The sequence below is a fragment of the Hemicordylus capensis genome, chromosome 4 (assembly GCF_027244095.1).
Source record: "Hemicordylus capensis ecotype Gifberg chromosome 4, rHemCap1.1.pri, whole genome shotgun sequence".
NCBI classification, from domain to species: Eukaryota; Metazoa; Chordata; class Lepidosauria; order Squamata; family Cordylidae; genus Hemicordylus; species Hemicordylus capensis.
In genome coordinates this window covers 215351557-215375999 of record NC_069660.1, presented here as the reverse complement: position 1 = coordinate 215375999, position 24443 = coordinate 215351557, and the positions used below count along the sequence as shown (strand labels likewise).

At 44.3% G+C, this 24443-nt stretch overlaps 1 protein-coding gene across 5 annotated transcripts in view; it reads left to right on the top strand.

Annotated features, from left to right (window-relative positions):
• Positions 1-24443, top strand: part of JARID2 (jumonji and AT-rich interaction domain containing 2) — a 307280-nt gene that overhangs the window by 261332 nt on the left and 21505 nt on the right. For all 5 annotated transcript variants that reach the window (XM_053249989.1, XM_053249990.1, XM_053249991.1 and 2 more), the window contains 3 exons: positions 1483-2512; positions 17455-17951; positions 24227-24319. In XM_053249989.1, coding sequence (XP_053105964.1) covers positions 1483-2512; positions 17455-17951; positions 24227-24319 — 1620 coding nt within the window. The remainder of the gene's footprint in view (positions 1-1482; positions 2513-17454; positions 17952-24226; positions 24320-24443) is intronic.

Sequence of the window (24443 nt, the reverse complement as noted above, 5' to 3'; positions counted from 1 at the left end):
CTTCTAGGTAGCCATGTGGAATTGCTTTCTTGTTGGAACAGCTTTCTGTTCCAAAGGGAAAAGAGTGAGATGTGTGGTTTGTGCTGTAAACCTTTTCCTCCAAGAGGACTTGTGCATCCTTGGTAACTGCACAGCAATGAGAAATTGAAACAAGTGTGACTCCACATTGCTGTGGTGACAGGCAGAGCTGTAGTACTGCAGATCCTCCTGCACAGGCACAGGATCGCCTATTTTGGCCCTGATGATGCTAAAAGAGGGGAGCAAATCACTGGATGATCTGGGTTCATGCTTGTGCTTTCTTGTGCCATTGATATTCTGCTGACCAAGCAAGCACTGTTGGGGAGGTATGCTGCATGGTTATTATACTATACAGATGGTGCCATTTTGCTTTAACAGTTGCTGGGTTTCAGGGGTTAAAGAACATTATGCTGAAATATTCAAGCCTGGCTGCTTGAAGGTGGGTGGCTTATTGTCCCATTTCTTACCAATTTTTGGAACCCTAGCAATTATAACCTTCACAATACCTGTAAAGAGGCATTGTTTGAGATAACATTTTTAAAAACAGGAGAAGATTGTGGGCACCCTCTTGCCTTCTATGCTAGCCACAGGCTTTTTCAGCTCTACTTGGAAACTAAATATCACAAACACTCTCACCCCTATCTATCTATCTATCTATCTATCTATCTATCTATCTATCTATCTATCAAATTTGTACACCGCCCCAAACTTTCATCTCTGGGCGGTTAACAATAGCATAAAACAAGTTAAAAACATATACAAAAAACTTAAAACAATTTAACCAAAGTGTATGTGGCAAAATGTGTAGATGTCTTTGTTCTCAGCAATAATTATCTCTGCCTGCTTTTCACAGAACTTGATAGCTTTTGTCTAATGTTGGTCAAGTGTTGGAGCAGTTATATAATTAAGAAATACTGCAGGGAAATCCAATCACGTTTAGTTGCAGCTAATACTCAGTGAAATCAGTGGAGCTTGGGACTTAAGTCCTATTCAATCCCTTTCATTGGGAATGAGTTGCAACTTGCTCTTGCTGGACTGTGCTCATTGCATAAAAGTGGAACTGCCTCGATATCAAACTTCTTTGGAATTGGCATCTATTCTACCAGCTAAGTTCTTAAAAAAAAAAAAAAAGTATTTGCACCTATCATAACTATTTGAGAAATATTTGCCTTGTGACTGTGAAATTGTTCTAGAAGGTGGATCCTTCTGGCCCAGACTGATCTCTTGGGTGTATATTATATATAATGTATATAATTGTGTTCACATGCACAATTATCTTATTGCTGTTAGTATGAGTTAGCTTTTCAGTGGAGGAAGTAGGGTGGTAATGGATTCTTGAATCCAGTGGTGGTTAGAGAACTGACCTTTGAAGGCCTATTTTGATTTTTTTTTTTTTTTAAATTAATTTATTTCTCTGTTTTCTCTCTCCTTCTCCCTGCCCTGTGACACTCCTGGCTTTCCCAGGTTTCAAAGGTCAATGGTGTCACTCGAATGTCATCTCCGAGTGCAAACACAGCCAGTGCCAAAAAGATGAGAGAAGTCAGACCTTCACCGTCCAAAACTGTGAAGTATACTGCAACAGTGACAAAGGGAACTGTCACATACACCAAAGCCAAGAAAGAACTGGTCAAGGAAACCAAACTAAATCACCACAAACCCAGTTCACCTGTCAACCACACAATCTCAGGGAAAATGGAAAGTAGCAATGCAAAAACCCGCAAACAGGTGCTATCCCTTGGAGCGGCCAAGCCCAACACTACCGCTGTTAATGGTGTCAAGGTCAATGGCAAGTTGAACCAAAAGACATGCACTAAGGAGGTCGGGAGGCAGTTGAGGGAGGGGCTACGCAATTCGAAAAGGAGGCTGGAGGAGGCAAACCACATAGACAAAACGCAGTCACCAACCAAGAAGATAAAAGGGGCAGCCAATGTGACTGAAGCCCCAAGTAAAAAGGCACCTGTGGAGAAGCCTTTGCTGAATGGCCATGTGAAAAAGCCTGGAAGTCAGGAAGTGCCACAGAAAAGTCTGGAGAGAAACAGGCCGAAGAGAGCCGCTGCTGGGAAGAACACGCCGGGGAAACAAGCACATAGCAAAACTGAAAATGCCTCCTGTGAAAATCATTCTACCTCTCAAACGGAGTCCTTGCACAAGCCACATGACTCAACGGGGAAGCACGAGAAGGGGAGCATCAAGTCTGGGTGGGCCGCGATGGAGGAGATTCCTATCCTCAAGCCTTCTGCAAAGGAGTTCCATGACCCGTTGATATACATCGAGTCAATCCGTGCTCAGGTAGAGAAGTATGGGATGTGCAGGGTGATCCCGCCTCCTGACTGGAGACCTGAGTGCAAGCTGAATGAAGAAATGCGGTTTGTAACCCAGATTCAGCACATTCACAAGCTGGGCAGGCGCTGGGGGCCCAATGTGCAGCGGCTGGCCTGTATCAAGAAGCACCTCAAATCTCAGGGCATTACTATGGATGAGCTTCCACTCATAGGTAAGTGTTTTTCCTTCCCTTGTCTTTGCTTGCAGTTCATAGCAGATGGCTATTTTGAACATGGTGCTTCAGTTTCTGTTCTGACTGATCCCTTGTGGAAACTGCAGGACACTGTTGATTCATAGGCCAGGTGCAGTGCAGGTGGATGCAGGGATGTTCCTCCAATATGATTCACTTAGACACATTAATCCTTCCTCACTAGTTATAGAGTAATTTTCCCTTGAGCAAAGGAGGCATCTGTACTCAGATTTCAAGACCATCTCATATTATTGTGTCTAAAGAAAGAGTGATCAAATACATTCCTGTTGGTCTTCATTACACAGGATTTTTAGGGACTTTTTAGAGATGATGTATGTTACTAAAGTTGTCAGTATTTGCAAATGAATTAGCTATTTTATTTTCCTTCCCCCAGACTCTCTTTAAACATTCCCCCCACTCCACACTGGTCAGCCATATCTTTGAGGTGATTTCCACTTGAACAGCTGAAATCATAAATTTTCAGTGATATGCAGGCATTTAACCACTTTAGGATAATAAGCAGTACAATGCAGTTTGTTGCAAAATGGAGGTTTCATTATTTTTCTCAGTAGGTGGCTATAATGATTGGTTGGTACCTGTGTTGTGTTTGATTATTTAAGCAAATCGGTTGTTTGCTATTTTCCATCAAATATGACACATGTGGCAGCATCTTTCACCAAACATCATGCTGCTTTTTGAAACAACTGTTGCATTAAACTACCCTTTAGTCTTATCTGCTGTTCCTAAAAATTAATACATTTCTTTGAGCTACTGTCAGAGTTGCAAGCTTTAGTCAGTCTGGTTGGTGAGGTCAGTTTTAGTAGGTGAAGTCAAATTTTAATCAGTAGAACTGAATGTTATTTTTCAGGGGAGGGGTTGGTTCTGGGATTGAAAAAGATTAACCATAAAATGGCCTTTCCTCCTAGGAAAAAGTAGCAGCTTAAAAAAAGAAGTGGCAGCTTTTAAAGTGGTGGGTCTCTTTTTTATGTTTAGCAGGGAAACCATAACTATACCCCTTGAATCCAAGCACAGTTTCCCTCTTGTGACTATTGCTGGTGTCTGCCTTGTGTTTATCTTAGATTGTGAGCCCTTTGGTGACAGGGAGCCATTTTCTTAGAGCTTGCTATGTAAATCCCTTTGATAACTTGTTTGTTGAAAAGTGGTAAATATTCATCATCACATTCAGGTTTTTATAAGATGCAACATATTTAATTTTTTAATGAGGTAATTGTTAGAAGGTAAATATCAGCTTGAAGTACTCTTATTTTTCCACAGCGTGAGGAGGTCATCCTCCATAGTATGGGATTGCGGACTGAGCATGCTCCAGACAGGACCAATGAAAGAACTGAAGGCGTGGCTAGCTTACTGTGTAGGAGGCGACCCAGCCCCAGTTCCGGTCCTGTCTTTGCTCCACAAACAGGTCGGTTCTTTTGCTCTTGCAAAGTTTTTGGATTTGTGCTTGGCTAGCTTGCCCCCCACCCCTTTTTTCCTTCTCCTTCTAACTGGTATTGTGCAAGGGCGGGGGAGAGAAGTCATCTTTTCAACAAATTCTAAATTCTAAAACCTTTATTTTGTCATCTCTCTAATACAGCTCATTATGTTTTCGTTTTTCTTTCATTTTCTGTTTGTTCCTATGGAATGCGCTCATGCTGGCGCTCCACTAGAGGGATCCCTCTCTGAAACAGCCCTTTCGCGTGTCTGCCCCGCCGGGAGACATTGCTCCATCCATCTCTCCCCCGGCATACGCGGCCCACCTAAATGGCCAGCGGTTCCCACCTCCTCAACCAGGCTCTCTAAAAAGGAACAGAAGGAAGCAAAAAAGAAGCCCAAACATTTGAGGGATGAAGCGCAAGAACGGTCTTCTGCATCCAAAGCATGTTTAGCGCCTGCTTCGGCTGTGTGCCTGAGCGAGCGTCTCCTGATCCAGGTGGTCTGTGAGGAGCGTCCACCTTGCTGCCTTCCAGAGTTGGAGCTCAAGGAAGTTGACCTGCCGCTGAGCTGGGGCGCTCGGCTCCGACCTCTACCTCCGATCCCTCCTCTTGCGTCGCCGGAGGAGGTGATCATGATTCAAGCAACATCGATCGACCCTTCTCCTCCCCAACCACTGGAAGGAGAGACGGAGTTAGCTGTGAAGGAGACTGCGGCTGTGCCACCGCCCAGAGCGCCTCTTCCACCTCCTCAGTACCTGCCCTCTTCATCGGCCATGCCAACACAGGAGCATCCCATCGCCGCGGCCAAGCCTTCCTGCCTTTTCATTGCCGGAGCAACCCGCTCTTCCAATCGGGGCCTTCCGCACCGCCTGCAAGCCCAGGGGACATGTGTAGCATGCCAGTCCTCAATGTTAACCCCCTCCCACCCAATACCGTGGCTTGGCTAGGAGATTTGATCAATCGCCAATTCATTGATCTTATCCGGGCTCATGTGCCATTCCTGGCTCCACAGCCCTCTCTCCCTCTCCCTTTGGCACCCAGGGCTAACCGCCACCAATCTCTCTCCTCGTCCACAGAATCCAGCCTTAGTAGACACCCTATTCCGGCTAATGAGAGGAGCTTGTTCCAGCCTCACCCAAGGGCCCTGAGGAGAAAGAAGAGACCCAGATCTCCTTCACTGTCCTCATCCTCAAAGGGGGGCTCCTCACCCAAGCAGCCTACCCCACACCAACAGGCAGTGTTGACTTCTATGCCCCTGTCCTCCTCCTGCTCCTCCTTCTGCTCCTGTACAGATTCCACCTAACCCACGCCTACCCTTCACTGTTCCCGTCAACCCCCTCTCTGACCATGAGGAGGGATTTAGTGGTAATGATGGCAATGAGGTCTCCCATTGAGACAAAGAACAGAGAGAACTCTCAGATGTGATCACCATGGCACATCTCCCATCTTCATACCGCCTATTTTCCTTTTCTGATTTTGAGGTCATGCTTTCTAAGGTGAGGTGCGCTATTATTATTATTATTATTATTATTATTTTACATTTATATCCCGCTCTTCCTCCAAGGAGCCCAGAGCGGTGTACTACATACTTGAGTTTCTCCTCACAACAACCCTGTGAAGTAGGTTAGGCTGAGAGAGAAGTGACTGGCCCATAGTCCCCCACCGAGTCTCATGGCTGAATGGGGATTTGAACTCGGGTCTCCCCAGTCCTAGTCCAGCACTCTAACCACTACACCACTACACTACGCTGACTATGAATGATATGACCCCGATTGATAATTCTAGTACTGCTCTTTCTCTTGATCATAAAGTTTTCCCTTCCAGTTCCATTCCTTTGGCTACAGTCTGTTTCCCCCTGCTGTTCAAGGACATTATGCTGGCTGTATGGGCAACTCCTGCCTCATCCAAGGCCTTGGGTCCGATTCCTAAAAAACATTATAACTTGCCACCAGAAATTTCTTCTCTCCAGGCGGTACCCACAGTGGACCCTCCTGTGTTTTAATTGGTGTCTGCCTCAGTAGTGGTCAAGGGAGGTGAGGAACAACTCCGATCTCCTGAGGATCATAAAACTGATATGCTCCTTCATAAGTCGCATTCTGCTTCGGCCACGGTTATCAAAGCGGCCACCACAAATTCCATTTTTGCCAGGGCTTCTATGCTCTGGGTTAAAGAAATCGCCCCTATGATTCCTCCCAAGGTCACCAAAGTGTGCCAGGGTTTAAACAAATTGGCCAAGGCCACTGCCTTTATGGCGGATTCTAGCCTGGACTGTATCCAGTATGCCGCGCTATGGCTTCAGGGGTAACAGTCCGCCGTTCCTTGTGGCTCAAGCACTGGAACATGGACTCACGGTCTAGGCTTAATCTTTCGGCAACTCCCTTTACAGGGGCCCAGCTCTTCAGGAAAGTTTGGACCCGATCTTTGTAGAGACTAAAGATTAAAAAAAAAAAAGCTCTACCATCTACCCTTAGGGATTTTCATAGACCTTTTAGAACTAATACCCAGTCCTTTCGTCCCTTCAGGGGAAACCAAAGGCCTTCCTTATCCTCATCAGGGGATAACAGAAGCTTCTCATATCACTCCTCCTGGCATAACCAGTGGCAGCAACGGGAAGGTGGCTCATCCAGAGGTTGATCATCTCGACTCTTTGCCCAGACATCCTTCCTCCCCCCTAGAACACAATGACGATCCTCCAGCGGGAGGCAGGCTTCTCGACTTTTCTGCACAATGGGAAGCCGCTACACAAGATCGCTGGGTGTTCTCCACCATCACCCGCAGTTACACTGTGGACTTCCTAACACATCCCCCCGGGACCACATCACCAGAACTCCCAAATCCAAGTTTTCGGACAAATATCTGTGGATGGTTCTTGCTATTCAACATCTCCAGCAGATCAACGCCATCAAAACCGTGCTGTTGACTGAATTATGGTGGGGGCATTTATTCGCTTTTATTTCTAGTTGCAAAAAAGGATGGAACTTGGAAAACTGTTTTAAACCTTAAGTCTCTCAATCGGTTCGTACGCAGACGGAAGTTCTGCATGGAACCTCTTTGTTCTATCAAGGAATTGATGGCACCTCACAACTTCCTGGCATCTATCGATCTGTCTGAGGCTTACCTTCATGTCCCTATCCTCCCTGCTCATCATCAGTTCCTCAGATTCTTCTACAACAGCCACCATTATCAGTACAGAGCCCTCTCCTTTGGCCTGTCATCGACCCTGAGGGTTTTTACCAAGATAATGGTGGCACTGGTTGCCCATCTTCGGTCCAGCGGAGTCCACGTGTACTCGTACCTGGATGATCTTCTTCTTATCCGGGCATCCTCGTTCACTCAAACCCAACAATCTGTTCAGAAGATGCTCTCTGTACTCAACACCCACGGTTTCCTGGTGAACTACCAGAAGAGTCACCTTGTCCCTTCTCAAACTCTCCAACATTGACACCCGGCATCAGTAAGTCTCCTTACCACCAGAACGTCACCAGAAACTGGGCTCTCTCATCAGTCCTCACCTTCATGTGCCTTCGACGGACCTCATAATGCTGGCTCAGGTGCTTGGGTCCATGATCTCATGCCTGGAGTGCACTCCATGGGCTCGTTGGCACTCCTGCCCTCTTCAGTGGCTCCTCCTTCCCTTCCAGGAGGACATTATGGCTTGCACGCACAAGAAGGTCCTCTTGTCTTCCAAGGTCTGTCACTCTCTATGGTGGTGGCTGTCCGCCATGTTGAAGGGTCTCCCTCTCACAATCCTGCATTGGAAAATTGTAACTACAGATGCCAGCTTGTCTGGCTGGGGGGCCCACTGCAGCGGCCAATATGCCCAAGGCGTATGGTCAACATGGGAGAGACAACACAACATCAGTTGGTTGGAGCTGCGTGCGATTCGGCTGGCTCTACTGCAGTTTTGTCCTTTGGTCCATCATATGCATGTCCTTGTACTCGCGGACAAGAGAGAGAGATAAGTTTATTCGGTCACTGACCAACAAACATTTACAATAAATCAATATGCATTTTACAAATAATATAACAAAACCTGGCCACTCCAGAGATAATGTCATTATCCACATTAGTTAAAAGATTGGACAAGCAGATTGGCCAAGCAAATTATATAACATAGGAGATATAAGTCTTGAACGGGGTTCACTATAAAAATCACAATGAAGGATAACATGCAAGGTGGATTCCATAGCCCCTTTACCACATGGGCAAAGTCGTAAACATAGCAGAACTCCCTTGTACCTGCCTTCCAATACTTCTGTGGGAAGAACATTTAATCGCACTAGAGTGAGAGCTCGTCTAAATTTAGGAACAAGCACCACATCAAAATACTTAGCAGGTTTAAGATTGATAGCTTGACTCCCTAAGTATAAACCATGCTTGATCCATGCAGCTTCTTGTTGAATTTCTGTGTCCCAAACACATTGCTTAACTAACTTCCTGGCCTTCTCAATTCCTGCAGTAAACAGATCCTCTGAAAATTTACTCAACACTGCTCGTTTCCAACTTGAGTTGGAACCATGCCTCATAACCAAAGAGGCCAAATCCACCTGTCTAAAAACCCATTTTAACCAGAACCGAAAAACAACACCAATATAAAGATTCCAACCTAATAAGCTCAACTTCTCTTCTGATGACAGCATTAGGAACACAACAAGGTACTTGTAAAATGCATCTGATCAACTTAGTTTGGATAGCCTCGAATGAGGCGAAATTAATTGCAGGTCTCAGTTGGGCTCCATATATACTTTAGCTGTATAGAGTCTCAATGTAGCAGGTATAAACGCAGTACCATGTGTAAAATGGTAAGATTTGATTTTATTTATAACCAATTGAGCAGATTGCCTGATGGAATTAAAATGGGCATTTCTAGAATCAACAGAATGAAACGTAATTCCTAAATATTTAAAGGAATTAACCTGCTCAATCTTGTGTCCTTGTATAGACCAATTATACCGTCTAGCTTGCTTGGCGAACACTAAAACTTTGGTTTTATTATAGTTTATAGTAAACTATAAACATTGCAGACAATGTAACCATCAAGTCACATATCAACAGACAGGGAGGCACCTAGTCCCGGATGCTAATGGCAGAGACCGACAGGCTCTTTCTATGGGCGGAGTGTCATCTATCATCAATAGTGACAGAACATCTTCAGGGCACAGCAAACATTCACGCCAATTGGCTCAGCTGCCAATCGATAGATCAAGCAGAATGGTCTCTCCATCGGGAGGTTTTTCTTCAGGTTGTACATCACTTCGGTCAGCCACTCATGGAGCTGTTTGCCTCCCCATGCAATCATCTTCTCCCCAGGTTCTTCTCCTGCTTCTTCTCCCCACGCAATCATCTTCTCCCCAGGTTCTTTTCCTGCTTCTTCTCCCCACAAGCAGAAGCGACGGATGCCCTGACCTCACCTTGGCCACCAGATCTCCTATACGCCTCCCCACCACCACTGCAGTGATGGGCAAGCTGGTCCAAAACCTCATCTGGAGAGGGCAGACTCATCCTGGCCCCCTTCTGGCCTCAGAGGCCCTGGTTCTCCAACCTTCTGCAGCTTGCTGCCGCTTCACTATGGCATCTCCCTGTATGGCTGGATCTTCTCCTTTAAGGCCCCCTCTGACATCCAGAGCCTCAGTGGCTCCACCTAGCCACCTGGAGGTTGAACGTGCATTGCTAGCAAAGAAGGGTTATACCCCTTCAGTTCAAAAAACTATTCTAGCCTCACTTCGACCCTCTATGAACCGCATATACCAGGCCACTTGGGCAGCCTTTCCCAGATGGGCTCTTAGGAAACATACGGATCCTTTGTCAGCAAGCGTTCCCAAGGTCCTTTCCTTTCTCCAAGCAGGTCTCAACATGGGGCTCCATCCCAGCACCCTGAAACGCCAAACCTCTGTCTTATCTTTGGTTCTTCGCCTACAGTCTGGTTCATCTTCGCAGCTTCATCCCCATCTTTGAAGATTCCTAAGAGGGTCACTTGGCCCCTCCTCCTGTCCACAGATTCCCTACTTGGAACCTGAACAAGGTTCTCAATGCCCTTAGCAGACCTCCCTTCGAGCCTCTCTCAGAGGTTGACCTCTGTTTTCTTTCTCTTAAAAGTCCTCTTCTTGGTGGCTATCACCTCTGCCCGTAGGGTGTCGGAACTGGGTGCTCTGTCAGCATGGAAGGAATTCTGTTTTCTCCAATTGGATGCTGTCATCCAGAAGCCTGACCCCCCCCCCCTTCCAAAAGTCAACTCTCCTTTTGACTGGTCACAAGACATAGTCCTACCTTCCTTTTGTCTCTCTCCTACTCATCCCAAAGAAAAACTTTGGCACTCACTGGATGTCAGACGGGCCCTCCGTACCTGTCTGCGCAGGACCAAATCAGTTCGACTTTCAGATTCCCTTTTTGTCTCCTTCCAACAGTTGTCCCTTGGTCTTAAGGTCTCCAAGGCCACGCTTTCCGCCTGGATAAAATCTTGCATCTCGGTGGCCTATGAATCCCTTAAGCTTCCCATGCCGTTAGGGATCATGGCGCATTCTACCTAAAGTGCAGCTACCTCTGCGGCATTAGCTACAAATGCCCCCCTAGTGGAGATATGTAAGGTGGCCACCTGCTTATCCATTACGCCCTTTATCAAGCATTATAATATTTCTCCTTTTCACAATTCACAAGCGGCTCTAGGCCGCACTATCCTACAATAAGTAGTCTCATCCACATCCTCTTCTGATTCCACCCGTTTGGTTTCCATTCTTAGCTTGGGTATGTATCATACTATGGAGAATGGCCTCCTCGGGCTGTGGAAAAAGAAACATTGGTCTTACCGTTAAGGGTTCTTTTTCACAGCCGAGGTCATCCGGCCCACCCGAGGATGTGTGCTGATTATTCCTTTTGTGGTTTTGCTTTTGCAGGGGACCACAGCTTATCTGGGTGGAGGCGACGTCTAGGGTTTTTTAGCTTTGTAGGCTTTGGTGGCTCATTCTGTTTTGATGTATCTTATCTAACCTTTCTGTTTTCCTGTTATTTGAGAGCACTTCAGTCCCAGAACTGGGACTGGGTTGCCTTCTACACAGTAAGCTAGCCACGCCTTCAGTTCTTTCATTGGTCTTGTCTGGAGCATGCTCAGTCTTCAATCCCATACTATGGAGGATGACCTCCTCGGCTGTGAAAAAGAACACGGTAAGACCAATGTTTATTTTAATGTGAGTATGTATGACATTTCTGTCCCACCCTTCCTGCAAAGAACTCAGGATGGTTTATGTGGTTTTTCCTTCCTCTCTTTTATCCTCACAAAAACCCTGTGAGTTGGGTAAAGCTGAGGGAGAGTGACGGGCCCAAAGTCGCTCAGTGAGCTTAATTGACTGAGCAAGGATTTGAGCTTAGGTCTACCCAATCCTAGGCCAACAAGATAACTACTATTTTTTTATTTTTTTATTTAACATATTTGTATACCACTGACTACTGAAGTCTCTAGGTGGTTTACAACAATAAAACCAAGAAATTTTAAAACAAAACATATAAAAAGTTCAAATTAAAATAACTATCAGTAAAAACTGCTATGGATGGAACAGCTCTAATCTCGGCAGGAAGTGTGTTCCACAGCTCTGGGGCAACTACAGAGAAGCCTTCACTCTGAGTTGTCACCTCAGACGAACCTCCCCTGAAGATCTTAATAGGCAGCTGGCTTCATAATGAAGAAGGAGTTCTCTTAAATACCCTTGGCCCGAGTCGCTAAGGGCTTTATAGGTAATAACCAGCACTTTGTATTTTGCCTGGAAACCTATTGGTAGCTAGTGTCATTCTTTTAAAACCGGAGTAATATTGTCTGTTTGGGACATTTTGGAGACCTATCTGGCAGCTGCATTCTGTGCCAGTTGCAGTTTCTGGACTTTGTACAAAGGCAGCTCCATGTAGAGTGCATTGCAGTAGTTTACCAGCATGTGCACCACTGTCTTAAGGTCACTCACTTCCAGGAAAGAAGGCAGTTGGCTAACCAGCCAAAGTTGATAGAAAACATTCCTGGCCATCGTCTCCACCTGAGGTATCAAAGAGAGGGTTGGGTCCAGAAGTACTCCCAAACTGTGGACCTGCTTCTTCTGGGGAGTATAAACCCATTCAGAATCGGCAGATCTATTCCATTTCCAGAACTCTGGCTTCCTACAATGAGCAGCTACATCTTGTTTGGATTCAGTCTCAGTTTGTTATCCCTCATCCAGCCCATTACTACCTCAAGGCAGGCATTTAGGGAAATTATGCCATCACCTGATGAAGCTGACATGGAGAAATAGATTTAGGTGTCATCAGCATACTGATAACACCCTGCTCTAAATCTCCTGCTGATCTCTCTCAGCGGTTTCATGTAGATGTTAAAAAGCACTGGAGACAAAATAGAGCCCTGAGGGACACCGTACAAAAGCTCTTGCTTCGTAGAGCAACAGTCTTCAAGTAACACCTTCTGAAATCTGCCTGAGAGGTATGAGCGGAACCACTGCAAAGCTGTGCCCCCTACACCCAGTCCCCTCAGGTGATCCAGAAGGATACCATGGTTGATAGTATTGAAAGACGCTGAGAGATCCAAAAGGACCAACATTTCCTCTGCCAATTTCCTCTCACATTTCCTCTGCCAATTCCCCTTTGGAGATCATCCATCAGGCTGACCAAAGCTGCCTCCACCTCATAACCTGCCTGAAAGCCAGTTTGAATTGGGTCTAGATAATCTATTTCATCCAAGACTGCCTGGAGTTGAGAGGTCACCACCTTCTCAATCACCTTGGCCAGCCACAGGAGATTGGCCTATAATTGCCTAACTCTGATGGGTCAAGCATTGACTTCTTTAAAAGAGGACTAATAATTGCCTGCTATTTATTTATTTATTCATTCATTCATTCGTTCGTTCGTTCATTCATTCAATTTCTATAATGTTCATGTCCTCAAGAATTGCAAATTGAAACTGATCCTATTTAACTCCATGAGGAGTTACTGGATACTCGCACTAAATACTCTGCAGCAACAATGGAATCCAGGCTCAAGTACGAGAGATTTTGTCCACACACAAAAACTCATTAAAAGCTTCACAGTGGCTAACTGATGGCTCCAAAGCTGGAGTACAAGGGGCCTGTATGTCCCCTCTCCACCCTTGACAATTCCGCTGGATGTGAACCTGTGGATGCAATAAACACAGCAAATAATTGCTTCTTTGCCACACATATTGCCAGAGCATAGATCTTCAATTGTGCTCTGTGCTTTAATTTGTCAGATTCGAGTTGAGTTCTTATGCATTTGCGCTCTTGTCATAACTTAGCCATTTCAGCTACCATAGTTCTTCTGTATACCATGGAGCTAATTTAGAAGCAGGTCAGAGGACATGCATAGGAGCGATCGAGTCTTATCACCCTAGTGAGCTCATTATTCCAATTTTCCACCAGGGTATCAACAAGATCAATGGCAGAGCCAACATTAAAGCCCTCCAAGGTTCCTTGGAATCCTATTGGATCTTATAGTCTCTTCAAGTGGACCATCCTAATAGGCCCTTCCTCCCTGCAGATGTGGCTAGTGGCTTAAAATTGAATCTTCACCAGGTGGTGGGCCGTCCATGACAATGGGGAAAGCATAGGAGCTTCTACCTATGGAACACCTCCCTGATTAGAGCAAAAAACCAAATTGAGCATGTGACCAGCAATGTGCGTCGGACCTGGCTTACCACTACACCATACTGGCTTACCAGCTTGGTTGGTGGACAAGCCCTACTTATGTTTCTAATTAAGTGTGTATGTGCATATTTAGCCTCACTGAGTTAGAATAAAAGCTTCTAGAACAATCATATCTAAATTGCTATTCATGTTATTGCTTTTTGGTTGTGGCTTTGAAACGCCCTCCCCACAAAGCTTCATCATGCTCCCTCCCTCAGGGTCTGGCCCTATCCACCCCTAGCACAGTACCTCCAGTGACTGCTGCTGGTGTCTATCTTGTGTTTCTTTTTAGAATGCGAGCCCTTTGGGGACAGGGAGCCATCTTATTTATTTATTATTTCTCTGTGTAAACCGCCCTGAGCCATTTTTGGAAGGGCGGTATAGAAATTGAAATAATAATAATAATAATAATAATAATAATAATAATAATAATAATAGTTTTTAAAAAACAATTAAAACATCTTTTTAAAGAAGCTTTTAAATGTGTTTTCTGCTGCTTATATCTGGTAGGTTCTTTATAGTTCTCATTTTTTAGCTTTTTATGAATAACTTTTAATTTGAAACCTTTAAAAATGTAATTTTAAATGTGATTTTAGCTTGTTCTTTTGACTTGTTTTACTTTATTAATCTTTTATCTTACATTGTATCAGTTTTAGTAATGTTATGAGCCATCCCAAGCAGTAGTGTACTGGGGGGCGGAGGTATAAATATCTTAAATAAAAATAATTATTCAAAGCGTATTGTTGATAGCTTACAAATTGGCTCCCTGAGCAAACATCCACAGACATTACACTGGACATTTATGTTATATGAAACTGAGGGCATATAACTTGCATTTGTGATTCAATGCTAATTGGTACATCTTCTGTGATGCATTTAAGCTGCAATGTTTACACAAAACCTACAGAAGACAATGCCTTCTCTCTAGTAAATTGCTTTTAACCATTGAAGCCTTAAATTTTTGAAAGGGGTTTGAACTCTGAACTTTATGTTGCTGTGCTACATAGATAGCATAGGCATACCACATGTGGGAGACAGCCTTGACACTCTGTTACTGCCAGCAGTGGTCCTCTTCATCAGCAGCTGGCAACCAGGGAACCATCTTCTTATTATACGTACTCCTAGATTGTATGGAGTATGCAGCGGGCTTCTCACTGACGCCCTCCTCCTTTGCTCCTGTTTTCTTTTCAAAAACCAGAGGTCAGGAAAGGGATTGGAAGGGGGGAAACTGAAGAGGAGGCCTAGAGCATCTTGCCCTCCTCCAAGCACTTCCTTTCATTCCCTTCTCTACTTGCTGGTTTTTCAAAAGGAAGTGGGAGTGGAGGAGGAGAAGTAGCTCCATGTGTCTGCTGTGCGCTCTCATCCACTTGCAAGCCATTGCCTCTGCCACTTCTCTGCTCTGCTTTTCTTCCCAGGATAGCCTCTCTTATTTCTTCTCTGCCTTGGAAGAGAGTGGTGGCGGCGGCAGTGAAGAGGAGCGGGGGGGGGGATCTGTTTTTCCTTTTCTGATCTTTTTTCTTGAACATCTAGCCTGAAAGAGAGTTTTGTCTAACTCAGAAGCTTGTTTACTACATTATAACTTTTGGTTGAGCTTAGTAAAAGTGTTATGTACCTAACCCTAATTTTGATGTAGCACAGCCTGCTGGAGAAACCTTTAACCTGTATTTCCGTTACAATCCTTTAACAGTGTCCTAATTAAATATGCACAGCTGTTAGCTTCAGTGGCGTATTATCCCAAATACTGTCCTCCAGAGACTCTCTCAACAAGTTTTCTTTAAGCTTTATGGCAGGTAGAAGGTTTTGAATTTCTCTGTCCCTTCCTAGGAGATAATTCAGTTTATGTAGTATGTGTATTTTTCCCCTCTTTGCTGTTTCCTCTGAGTAATAGGCTTCCCATTTTGCTATATATTTTACAGCTAACTCAGAATGGGTAGCAGTGGCCTCTTTTTACTTAAAGGTCAGACATCATAAAATTGCTCAAGAAAACAACCAGGCCTTGTTAAACAGAGGTGCTACAGGCCTGTTTGTGTGTTGTCTGAAAGTGCTTGCTCCTTGACAAAACGGAATGGCTATTTTGGCCCTGGGCAGTTACACCCTATATTTTTGCCTGATTGGTCAAAATCAGATCAATTACAAATCAGCATGCACATTATTGGTAGCTGAGAGATGTTGTTCCTCCATAAAGGGACTTTGACATCAGATAATGAGCCCAAATTAATTACTTTCTTCCTAAAAATGAGCTGCTATGAGTATATTTTGGGCTGATGTTTATAACACATACTGCATTTATCAGGCAGCTAATTACTGGCTGGTCTGGGCGGTGGGGGGAGTGGGGTGACTGCAAAGAAGTTGATCAGAGATCTGCTCTATGTTTAAATAGAAAACATGTAGCATAAAGTATATTCTGTACAGTGTGTAGTATAATATTAATGGTTAATAGTGACAGCAAAACCAGTTTGGAGCAGATCTGTGTCTTGCAGTGAGGAAAGTAACTCGGCTCTTGACATCAGCAATGATATGGGCCAAAAGAACAAGAGCTTGCCACGCGGCTTAAAAATACATTGGAATGCTTAATGTTAGACAAACCACACTTTTTAATGTAACCTTGAAAGATTGTTGGCCAGTTATGTGGAAAAACAGGGAGGTAGCACATTCTTTCTCGGTCTTGGGACAAAAGGAGCATGAGAAGAAAACAATTTACATTGAGGATCCAGTTCAAAGTGTGGGGTTAGTCTTGCAAACAAGACCAGAAATAAGTTGATGTAACTATTGGACTAAAACGAGCTGCTTAAGCCAGGGAATCCCCCTGCCTCAGGCCATGCCGCAGCAGCACCACTGGAAATCCATCTGTGTGGCTGGCAGTGCTCACATGACAGCAGCGTATAACTCTCCAAATCAGTGCAGTATCTGCATGTCCTTACCAGCATTCCCAAAGCAGTGCAGTGCAGGATTTGTGAGAAGAAACCTTTTCAGCATGGCCACTTCATTGCAGAGTGCCACCATGAAGGAGCTTTTCCTTGATTTGTTCAGGACCAAGTTAACATTCTGCATTTGAACTGGCCCTAGAATGCAGCCACATCCCAACCCAAATTTGAAACTAAACATTCAAAGAGAATAATTCAGGTTAAAAACATGGGGAGGCAGATCCCCCTCCCCTGCACCTCTGATCTGTACTCTTGGTGGTCCTCTCCCCCATCACCATCAAGCCATTGTGGCAGCAGCCCTCTCCTAGCCTGAAAGAGCTAGCAGCCCCTTAAAACTAAGAGAAGGCGAAAAGAGCCCCTGCAGTGGCTCTTATATGAACAGTTCATCAGAGAAAGAAGCATCCCATTTAAAACAGGTACAGTTTGCCAGTTGGATAGTTGCACAAAGGCAATTGCAGCTTGTTCCAAACAGACAAGCAAGCGGCAGATTCCAAGGCAAGAACTGAGGCCATTAGCCGAATGGTAGAGAAGGAATCTCTGATCAGCAGCCACTCCTTTTAAGTACTGAAGATAGTGGCCTAGTTCTTGCCGTATCGGGCTGTACCACTTCAGGTTTCACATAGGAAGCTGGGGTGTTGGGGGCAGGGAAGCTACCCTATAATCTTCCTCCCCAACATCTAGTTTCCTGTGTAAGGAGACTTTTTTGAGAGGGAGAGGGGTTGGAGGAGTGAGCAGCTGTGAGCATGTGAGCAATCATGTGTACCTGCACAGGTGCAGTCCAGACCTGTATTTCTGTGGGAATGAAGCTAGAGGGGATGCCGTTTGCTACCAGCTTTCCTCACAGTTTCCTGTGTTTCCTTCCTTCCTTCCCTTCCTGCTTTGTGAATCCCATGGACACCCAGGAGGATGCGAACTAGATTTGGCCTGCTTTTTCCAGCTGATCAATGAAATGGGGGGCATGCAGCAAGTGACTGACCTCAAGAAATGGAACAAGCTGGCAGACATGCTGCGCATCCCCAAAACTGCACAGGACAGGTTAGCAAAGCTGCAGGAAGCCTACTGCCAGTACTTGCTCTCCTATGACTCCCTCTCTGCTGAGGACCACATGAGACTGGAGAAGGAAGTCCTCTTTGAAAAAGAGGTCCTAGAAAAGCGGAAAGGCCCCCTGGAAGTACATTCAGATAACAACTATGAATTCCAGTCTCTGCCCCGCTACGAGCCCAAAAACGGACTCATTAATGGTGTGGTTCATAAAAACGGCTTCCGGAACAAAGCAAAGGAAGTGGAAGTCCCACAGAAAACAGGCAGGCGGCGACTCTTCTCTCAGGAAAAAGAGACGGTGAAGGAAGAGGAGGAAGACAAAGGTGTTCTGAGTGACCTCCATAAGTGTGTATATAAGGTACGTTCCTTGGGCCTTGCTTAGAAAGTGCAACTTGAAATGCAAGCAGTATTCTCGCTCCTTGTGCCAGCTCTGATTTAGGGCAAACGGTGGTTTGGAACGCTGATTCCTCCTGACACTGAGCACATCCATTTGCAAAGGAATGTTGACTCCTCCACTCGATTTGATTTGGCAGCATCCCCACTATTAAGCAGGAACTGGCAGCGCTGCTTGCTGTGTAGTTGTTAGCGAGGTTGGATTTCATGAGTGAGGCTGAAATGCTGGGAGAGAGAGAAAGACAGTGTTTAGTGCCTGTGTCCAACATGTGCTGTTTTCCCACTGCCACTCTTTCTCCCATCATTATGAAATGAACATCAGATACTGTTTGGAAGACTCTTCTGTCTAAAATAAGTGACTGCTTGGCCATGGGCAGAGGCTGTCCATCTTCAAGAAATGAGGCCCATATGCACACTCCCGTGCCAAACTGTATTTGTGTATGTGTGAGTTGCATTTATATGCTACCCCAGGGTTTCTTAACCTTGGGCCCCCAGACGTTGATGGACTACAACTCCCATTATCCCCAGCCATGTCTGTTGTGGCTGGGGATGATTGAGTTGTAGTCCATCAACATCTGGGGGCCCAAGGTTAAGAAACCCTGTGCTACCCTTCTCCCAAGGAGGCCTGAGAAGTGCAGCTGGGGGGAGCATATTTTCTCCTTTCTTGAGATGGGTGAGGCTGGCTGGCGGCAACTGAGTGAGTTTCTCTCTGCAAGAGGATTTGAACTCGGTGTTCTCACATCCAAATGCAATACTTTAGCCACTATGCCACACTGTCTTTCATACCGTTTGTCTACTATTAACCCTAACAGATAGTTTTCCTGAGCTTGCAGCAGTAAGTTATAGCTAAGCGTTTGCTAGACCACAAGAAAATCCAGCCCATCACTGCCCTCCCTCTCCCACCACCATAAATTAGGATTTGTTTGTTTTTTAAAAAATAAACTAAATTAAAATAGATACTTTTAAACCACTTTTGGAATGTATCTATTGGTTAGCTTTAATTTAATCAATCTTGCAATGAATTTGTCTTTATAAGCAACTGGAATAGTAATTCTGTCGTAGGAAATGTGGGCTGTGCTATGGGAGACCATTGCTCCTCTGTCTGCTGCCTGAGATTATACCTGTGCCTAGCAACTCCATTTCCACAGGGCTGGAAGGTATTGAACTGTAGTTAGAAAGACTTCAGTTAAGAGGATTTTTGCCAAACCACAGCCTATGCTTCCTGTTATGGGATCATCATGGCTTAATATTTGTATAGTACCTCTGATTCTATACCTCAGATGTGAGAGAGCTCCAGAAGCAAGAAAAGAGCATAATGTGAAAGTACCCTAAGAATGCAAACCATAATCATGGCCCTTGGGGTTATTTCATATACATTATTAAACTTCACTCCTGGAATTTGTGAAACTTGTTTGTGCCTGATCTGTCAGGTTTTCTTGGAAGTTTGGATAGCAGGGTTCAAGGCAGCAAGCAAATGTATGCCCCTTCATCAATTTCAGTAGAACTTGCAGGGGGTTGTGCACCAGCAATGCTTGTTAGAGCTGTTTCTTCAGATCCTTTTCATTTTCTTGTGCATCTGCTTCCTTGGGGCTAATTTACACTGTATGTTTTAATGGAAGGAAAGCCCTTTAGTCCAAAGTATAGTTTTTGTTCCTCCTCCTCAGATGCTGTGGTCTTCTACTTAGCTATTTGAAAATACATAAGATTTGTAACTCCAGCTGCAAATGCTGCTATTGTCAGCAAAAGAGGAGTTATTTAATACTGCATCTAGAGTCAATCTCTTACTTCTGGAGGTAAAAGGAGAATCTGCCTGTTCACATTGATTGTACTCAAACCATAGTTATGTTCTTTTGCTTGCTTTTTTTACAGAAAAAGAAAGGTTTTTTTAAAAATTCTGTACTGTACTAGGTGTGTGTATAAGTGTATTAAATATCTAAAATATGATTCACCCGCATGTCTGTCTTCATGGGTAAAGAATCTATACCCCTCTGCCAAGAGAATCCAAAACAGAAATTCATTTTAATTAATTTTTAGCATTCTATTTGGGAGAGGAGAGCTGGTCTTGTGGTAGCAAGCATGACCTGTCCCCATAGCTAAGCAGGGTCTGCCCTGGTTGCATATGAATGGGAGACTTGATGTGTGAGCACTGCAAGATATTCCCTTCAGGGGATGAAGCCACTCTGGGAAGAGCAGAAGGTTTCAAGTTCCCTCCCTGACTTCTCCAAGATAGGGCTGAGAGAGATTCCTGCCTGCAACCTTGGAGAAGCCGCTGCCAGTCTGTGAAGACAATACTGAGCTAGATAGACCAATGGTCTGACTCAGTATATGGTAGTTTCCTGTGTTTCTAGTTCTCCAAATTCTCCCATTCTAAGGCATTGTTTTAATGCAGTTTATATGAGCAAAGGCACTCCCAGTTTGAACTGAATGGGAGAAGTTGTCTGGGAAGTGCTGTCACTGTCGGCTCCCCGCCCCCCACCTGAAGTTCTGCCACTAAGGGCTGCAATTGGAGCAATGTATTTGTGTGCCTCCCTTCTTGGTTTGTGACAAACTATATCTTACCTTTTCACTTGAATCCAGAGATGGTTTGTCTTGCGAATTAGAACTGAAAATCATGCATTGGTTCTGGTTTGTTTGACAAGGCAGCATAAATCATAGTTTGCCATATCGGACAAAACAGCAAAGTATAGTTTGCTACAATCCAAGAAGAGGAGGAGGAAATGGCAGTATACTTGGGAAGGAGGAAGTGTGCAAGCATGAGAGTCCTTGAAGGCTGGTTCATGGTTTGACGTTGTGTCTGAACCAGCTGCAAGGATTTCCATCGCTTCAAAGACGACTTCATCTGTGTAACTAATAGCACACTCCCAGTTAGAAAAAAATGTTTTGTTTTGTTTTTGCGTTTAAATTAGAAGTAGCTTGTGGAGGCTTCCAACTTCATGATCTCTACAGTTTTTGGTACCACTTTCCATAATTAGCTGGCTCACATAGCTTGAGATATAGTCATTTGCATCACTCACACATAGTTATGCAAAGAATGTGGAGATTGCTGCACGATGTCAAATGGATGAAACTTTTCATCAGAGGTGGACAGGACTCAGGTAGGACCCAGTGTTTAAAGCCCTGGTGAGGAAGTAAATTTAACTAAGGGTGGGGAGTCAGGGTTGAGGATGGAGTGGAGGGCAGTGGACCAAGGCCCCAAATTCTGTCCCCTGAAGTGATTTGATAGTTGGTCCTGCTGCTTGAGCTGTCACTCCCTCCACATCCATCTTTTGCTTCTGGGTTTACCATTGAGGGGACAGGTCAAGCATCACCACTGAAGGGCCCAAATAGTTGCTGAGAGGCAGTTATCTGAGAGTGATTTGGGTCTTGTTTATGGAATTTGTTAAAGAGCTATGCAAAGACATGTTTTGAGATAGAACCAAGGAGTAGGAGAAGCACTTTTTACTCAAATGATAACTGCAAAATTCCTTTTCACTTTAAATCAGTAGTGTGATTTTTTTTAACCAATTATGTACAATTTTACATTGAGAAAAAGACTCCTCTTCAATGTAGATATAGATTGTTTCAGGAAAAGCTTGGAGTGTATAAGTGTGCTTTCACTGAGTGACACTTTATACTCAATGAAAAAATCTAAGAACTAATTTCTAATAAAGCAGCTCAATTATTGTTTATAATAAACTAAAATATGGGAAGATGTCTGCCTTGAGGTAGGATTGCCACCTCTTTCCCTAAGTAAGCTGCTGTTGAGAATAATTTCTGCATCAATTTGTTTGACCGAAACATACCAGGCAAGGTCTTAAAATCCAGGCAGTGTGTTCCTCAGTGTGTTAGCAGTCTTTGTAAGCCCTGAATTATAGACGTGGGTTTGATGGCTGTTGAATAGCACTTTTCAAGGATGTTTTTTGTTAAGATTGCCCCAATAAATGGTTCACATGGGCAGTAAAAGATGAAGGAAATTGCTCATTTTATTTACAGGCATGCAACTCCGACATTTTAATAGTGTCTAAACCCTCCTCCCAGTATGGACATTGCAATGTTTTGTCATAACTTAATTGCCTTTCTTTTTAGAAAAAGGCAATTCCATACTGTTGTGTGGAATTAGTGGCCAAAGCTAAGTCTTTGACTAGAGAAAAACAATTTTCTGGTTTTGCTCTGGGCATTATACTCCTTAAAGTAAATAGGAAAATATCAAGGCTAATATGCTCTGTAGTTTGAACTAATTAACCTGAAAGCTTTGAAAAGACACATACTTTCCTGTTGCCATGCAAGCCCTATTTTCCATTTGCAGTGTGTACTGGACAAGTTGGGATCCAGCACGCAGTCAGGGGGTGGAAATCAGGAGCCTTTATCCCAGAAGTATATTACATACAATCTGAAAGCACCTTAGTTTGGTTTGTGCAGTGATTGGTTGATTGATTGATTGATTGTCGTGGTTTTTATACTGCCTGATATGTACATCTTTAAGCAGTGTACAAAATTTAAATCTTTATTATCTCCGCTTCCACTATAACAGCTACTAGAACGTACTGTTCTTCTAAGTGGTCTCTGTCCATCACACAGATGGGCTTCACTCCTGCGTGAAGAAAACCTCTGGAACACTCACAAGCTAATCTTTTTCTGACTCTCTGATAGGTGGATAGGCTCCTCCTCTTACACACTTTGGTCACATGCTCCACACACCCCTCCTCAGTTCTTTTTTGTCCACCAGAGAGGAAACTTCTCAGGACAAACTTTCAGTAGCTCTTGATATATATTTTTTCTGCAGTTGTGTATGCCTCCCCAGTCTCTGTCTTTGACTGGTTGTGTAAGTTAAATAAACCTACTTCGTTCACAGTTTTGCCCACCTGTCTTCTTGCTCTTCCAAAGCATAGGGCTTTTGGTTTTTTCCTGGTCTCTGTGCTCTGCTTCTCACCTCTGGAGTCCTGGAGCTTGCAATGGGCCCATCTGTGTGATGGACAGAGACCACTTAGAAGAACTACAGGTTGCTTACCTGTAACAAGTTCTTCTGGTGGTCATCAGTCCAGTCACACACCTGCGATAGCCTGCCCCTCTGAAAACCCTCTTCTTGGCGGACTCCAGAACTGAGGAGGAGGGTGTGGAGCACGTGACCAAGGTGTAAGGGGAGGAGCCTATCCACCTATCAGAGAGCCAGAAAAAGATTAGCTTGTGAGTGTTCCAGAGGTTTTCTTCACGCAGGCGTGAAGCCCATCTGTGTGACTGAACAGATGGCCACCAGAAGAACTCCAGTTACAGGTAAGCAACCTGTAGTTCCTCATGGTTCCAGAGAAAAACTGGAACTTGTTATTATAGTGTTGAATATGAAGGAACCTGAATATGTAAATAGCCCATAATCATGTGCTTTCAAATTTCATCAATAGAACATTATTTGTGGGACTGTTCTATGCTACCATAAGGCACAATGGATATTCCCCTTATTAAACGGAAAACCATACATGATAGTATAACCAACCACAATAGATAATCTGCTTGGCAGAGAAATGGGAGCTATAATCCAGTGGGTAGAAAACTCTGCAATAACAGCTGAAAAAGAAAAATCAAAGCTGAGTAATCTTGATGTTTTCCCAGTTCACAAGACGGAAATGTTTTAAAATAAATCTTTACTATTTGTTTTTTTTAATATGTAATGGGAACATTTAATTTATTTTTATTTTGGACCTCTTCATCTTTTGGTCTTGTGTAGCATAAAAGGATTTTTTTCTGACATCCTAACATGTAGCTGTTTCCTAAAACTGACTCCTGGCAATACACTGAAAGTGATCATCATTGCTGACCTTAAAAATAGTGTAAATTGGCAACTTAAATAGCTGCTGATAGTTTCCAAAACGTCTTAAGAGGTGGCATTATTATTATTATTTCTTTTTCATCAATCAGCAGAAGGCACCACCTTTTCTGACAAGATGAAGGATGATCAAAAATGGGTTTGAGTGAGCCTATTTGGAGCATTCCTGCACCCAGGAGTGGTGGGTTTGAGTCTGTGGTATAGTCTTTGGAGTGCTCCATCTCTGCCAGCTACACAGGACCTGTGTACAGCCCACACAATTCACTGGCAGCAGATGAAAGCAATGGCAGGCTGTAGAGAGGTAGTGCCGCGCACGGATCGCTGAGGGCAAAAAGCCCCTTGGGCCACCATTGACCCTTTCCCTCCAGTCCCTTCTTTTTGCACTTCCGTGTTCTGTGTGGGAAATAACATTTCTTTTTTCTTTATATTCCCTTGGTTCACAGGGAAGGTCTGTTTCTTTAACAACCTTCTACCGGACAGCAAGAAACGTCATGAACATGTGTTTCTGCAAGGAACCTATGGCAGCTGAAATAGAGGTGAGGGATTCTGTGAGGTTAGGGGCTTAGCTTTAATCTGGCTCATAGAAGTGGTTTCCTTCCTCACATGAGTACAGGTGGCCCTCATTACCCGTGTTCCCAGCACCTGCAGTTTCACGTGTCC